Here is a 3,521-nt window from a genome sequence, read left to right on the forward strand (position 1 = left end):
GGTCCTGGCCGCTGCTGTATCTTGTTCACATGCGTGAGGAAGAGGACTAAGGATTTCTTCGGAAAACGCCCGTGATGAACAGGAGCTTAACCACAGGCAACTGAATTTGCTCAAAAATTTTGCATGCTTTGTTTGTGATTCACATGTTATATATAAGCTAATCTAATCTTATAATCCAATCGTGTACATGCCATTCCTTTAATTTTCTGTTTTCTTGTTGGAGAATTTTTTGTAAAAATATCTGGCAGCGGCTGGATTCTAGATTGCTTTCTGGATGATATTACACTATGAAACGCGCATTCTCACCATGAGTGAGATCATGTATGAAAATTACACCTTGCCTCAAGTTTGAAGATTTCTGATCTGGTCGAAGTACACAGAGTCTCAAACTTGGAAACTTTTCTGCGTCTGATAGAGGTAAAACGACTCAAACCCCAAACTGATGTTTCACTTTAACAGGCTCTCAGATTCTCTTAGTCTGGGGCTTTCCTGCGCGTCATTTTTCATTGTGGTTTGGAGAAAGGAGCAGTAGATCATTTTATGAGATTTGAATGTCATCAGGAGATATATATATATATATATATGCAATATGACATTCATCAAAAGCACCGTATGTATCCATCAATAACTACTACATTTTATTATATTCAATAAAAATCTTTCATAATAGAACAAAAACTTTTTAAAAAATTAATATTACCTACAAACAAAGTAAATATAATGAAAATAACAATTAAGGTTTTGAAAATGGATCCGCCTGACTGAGTAATTATAGCATCTCATACTTCATTGTAAGAAGGAACTTTGGCCAACTGGCTAAATTAATAGTATTGACCGAGTGGTTATTTTTGGTAATAGATGATTAAGTGTGCTATTTTTAGTGTAAAAAATTTAAGTCAATGGACATTTTATTTAATTTTTTCATTTAAATGTTGGTATTTATAAAATGATCATATTTATTTAAAACAATTTAATTTCTAGATCACAAGATCAAGTACAAGTTGATTATAGTTAACTATAAAGACAGACATTTAAAACACCCAGATCTTATAGGATAGAGAAAAAGAGAAACTTGTTGAAACATTGATAGGTTTAAGCTTTTACACAGAGTGGGTAGTGGGGTAGGGAAAATATGATCTGATTTTCTATTTACTTAGTGCTCAAGTCCTATTAGGCTAGGCCTATTACACATTAGTTTATTATCAGCCCATGAATGGACCCACAAAGGAAAGGGAAGCCCAACGCCAATATATCACCATAGGCCTATTATTTCATCATACATCGGACCTAGACAAAGCCCTGACAACTCCAAGAAAATCATGCTTGAATCCATATTCTCCTTGGAAATGCTTTAGTGGAATGATCTTTGTGTACACATAAAAGGCTACACAACCAATAGTAGGTCCAACCCAAAAGATCCAATGTCCATCCCAAAGGTGACCTCCTCTAACAATAGCTGCCCCGAAACACCTAGCCGGATTCATCCCGGCCCCGGCGTAGCCCTTTTTCGCGGTGACCGTGGTCGAGATAAACACTAGAAGACCTAAAACTAGACCAACAATAGACAATACAGTGACATGGCCAAGAGCCTTAGCTTGTCGATGATCATAAGCCATCCAAATTGAAGCAAAGAGAAAAACAAATGTACAAAAGATCTCTAACCACAAGGCTTGGGCCGTCTCTAGGCCCACTGTGATGGGTCCATTTGGGCCCGGTGCAATAACTGTGATGGTGCAACCACCAAGTGAGAAAGTTTGCGCAATAGTAGAGCTAACCACTGCTTTGAGAGCTAGTGCACCTAAAACAGCACCAAGGCATTGTGCCAGGATGTAAATTATGGCTCTTGTCATGGATATAATTCCGACTAGCGCGGCCGAGAAGGAGATAACGGGGTTGATATGGCCTCCGGACACCGGAACAACTGCTAGTAGTAGGATTGTTACAACAACTGCTATGAGAATTGACATGATCAAATTTGGCATTTTCGTGTCACTTTCAAAGGTGGAGATCACTATAGTATCCAACATGAAAACAAGAACCGCTGAGCCTAGGAGTTCCCCCATTGATGCTCGCCATACCTGTATCACACACACAAAAAAAAAGTATCATTTTTTATGCACTCATGGCAATCGTCGAATTATTTATTCTCAAGGCTATTAGTGATGAAATGTATTACTAACATCCAAAGAAAAGAAGTCAGGAATGCCCAGCCTTTGAGACAGTGAGAGAGAAGTTTGCTTCTTTTCCTCATCATCATCAATAGCCCTGCTAATACGAGTACACATAATTAGCTAGGACAAATTAAAGGAAAATAAATCAAACAAGAAATTAGTTTCACTTACTTTTTTGCTGTAGTAGAGTAAGGTTGAACTCTATTAGTCCCACCAGAAAGCTGGCTTTCTTCATCACCTAAAACATTATGAGAAGCCATATTTGGGAGAAACTAAAATAGTTGCGGTTTAGAAGTGTTTAATGCGTTTTCCCTAAAATTGTGTGCATGGATGTGGGTTATAAATACTACTCCAACCTCCACTGCCAACCTATCTTCTTTTGTTACTATTAAATATAAACTATTAAATATATGAAAAGATGAAAGTTCTGTCAACGTGTATATATCAAGCGGTGGGGATCTCTTGGCCAATTTTATTAGAAGAGTCAATTCTTTATTAATTGTTTTTGTTAAGTATTTAATTTGTTATATATGTTACTGCTACTTCTAGATGTAACGATGAGACAGATCTTAGTTAAAGGAGTAGGCCTTTTATGATTAGGAAATAATTTAAAGAGTAGTGAGCTCTACTTTTTCACCCTCTTTATATAGTCCGCAGAATGTAGAAGTATCATTGAAAGGCCTATTCAGGGTAGCGTTTTCTATCAAGAATTTTTTCATAAGTCTTATTCGAGGTAGTGTTTCCTACCAAGAATTTTTTCGAACTCGGGGTTCGAATCTGAAACTGGTTAAGAAAGGAGTCTCATTCACTACACCACATCCGTTGATGATAAGAAAGATAGTCCATATCTCTCTCGTCCAATTTAATTGTGTTGTACTTGTTAAAAATAATTGATTCAAAATACTCTCTGTTTTTACCTTTTTAATATATCAAAAATTAAGTTCACTTTTTTAGAAAATCAAGAAATAATTTATCTATTAATTTTGTAATTATTCTTAAATTAGCTATAGTTATTTCTCGATACATTTTCAAACATTTAATTTATTATATTCAAAGAGTGGTTTAGTAAAACTGTCATTCTATTTTTGTTGTGTAGAAGCTATGTCAAGTCAATACTGAACAGGTAAAAATAAATAGAAAAAATGTAGTCGGCATCTTAAAAGTTCAAGACATAATTAATTTTTAATATTTGACAAGCATTCAATAACTTTCTTAAAGGGTGTGTCACACTCCAAACATTTATTTATTTTGAATTAGAGAAATTACTATCTTTTACTTGAATATTTTAAAGCTATAATTATTTTGAGATAAATTGAGATGATGAAAGTATTATGCAAAGATGATTGATGT

The 3,521-nt window shown here is 35.0% G+C and overlaps 1 protein-coding gene across 2 annotated transcripts; it reads right to left on the reverse strand.

Annotated features, from left to right (window-relative positions):
• Positions 1 to 1,052: 1,052 nt before the first annotated feature.
• On the reverse strand, positions 1,053 to 2,519 carry LOC107855597 (probable aquaporin TIP4-3). 2 transcript variants are annotated; one of them, XM_047410904.1, is made up of 3 exons: positions 2,343 to 2,519; positions 2,181 to 2,265; positions 1,053 to 2,078 (listed from the first exon to the last, which is right to left on the reverse strand). In XM_047410904.1, exons 1-3 carry the CDS (start codon positions 2,429 to 2,431, stop codon positions 1,275 to 1,277), a joined length of 978 nt encoding a protein of 325 aa, XP_047266860.1. In that variant the 5' UTR covers positions 2,432 to 2,519; the 3' UTR covers positions 1,053 to 1,274. The 2 variants fall into 2 exon arrangements, with proteins under 2 accessions (XP_047266860.1, XP_047266859.1); XM_047410903.1 differs by having other exon boundaries at positions 2,181 to 2,268; positions 2,343 to 2,502.
• Between the last annotated feature and the right edge of the window lie 1,002 nt (positions 2,520 to 3,521).

Source organism: Capsicum annuum, chromosome 4 (genome assembly GCF_002878395.1).
Source record: "Capsicum annuum cultivar UCD-10X-F1 chromosome 4, UCD10Xv1.1, whole genome shotgun sequence".
Lineage (NCBI taxonomy): Eukaryota > Viridiplantae > Streptophyta > Magnoliopsida > Solanales > Solanaceae > Capsicum > Capsicum annuum.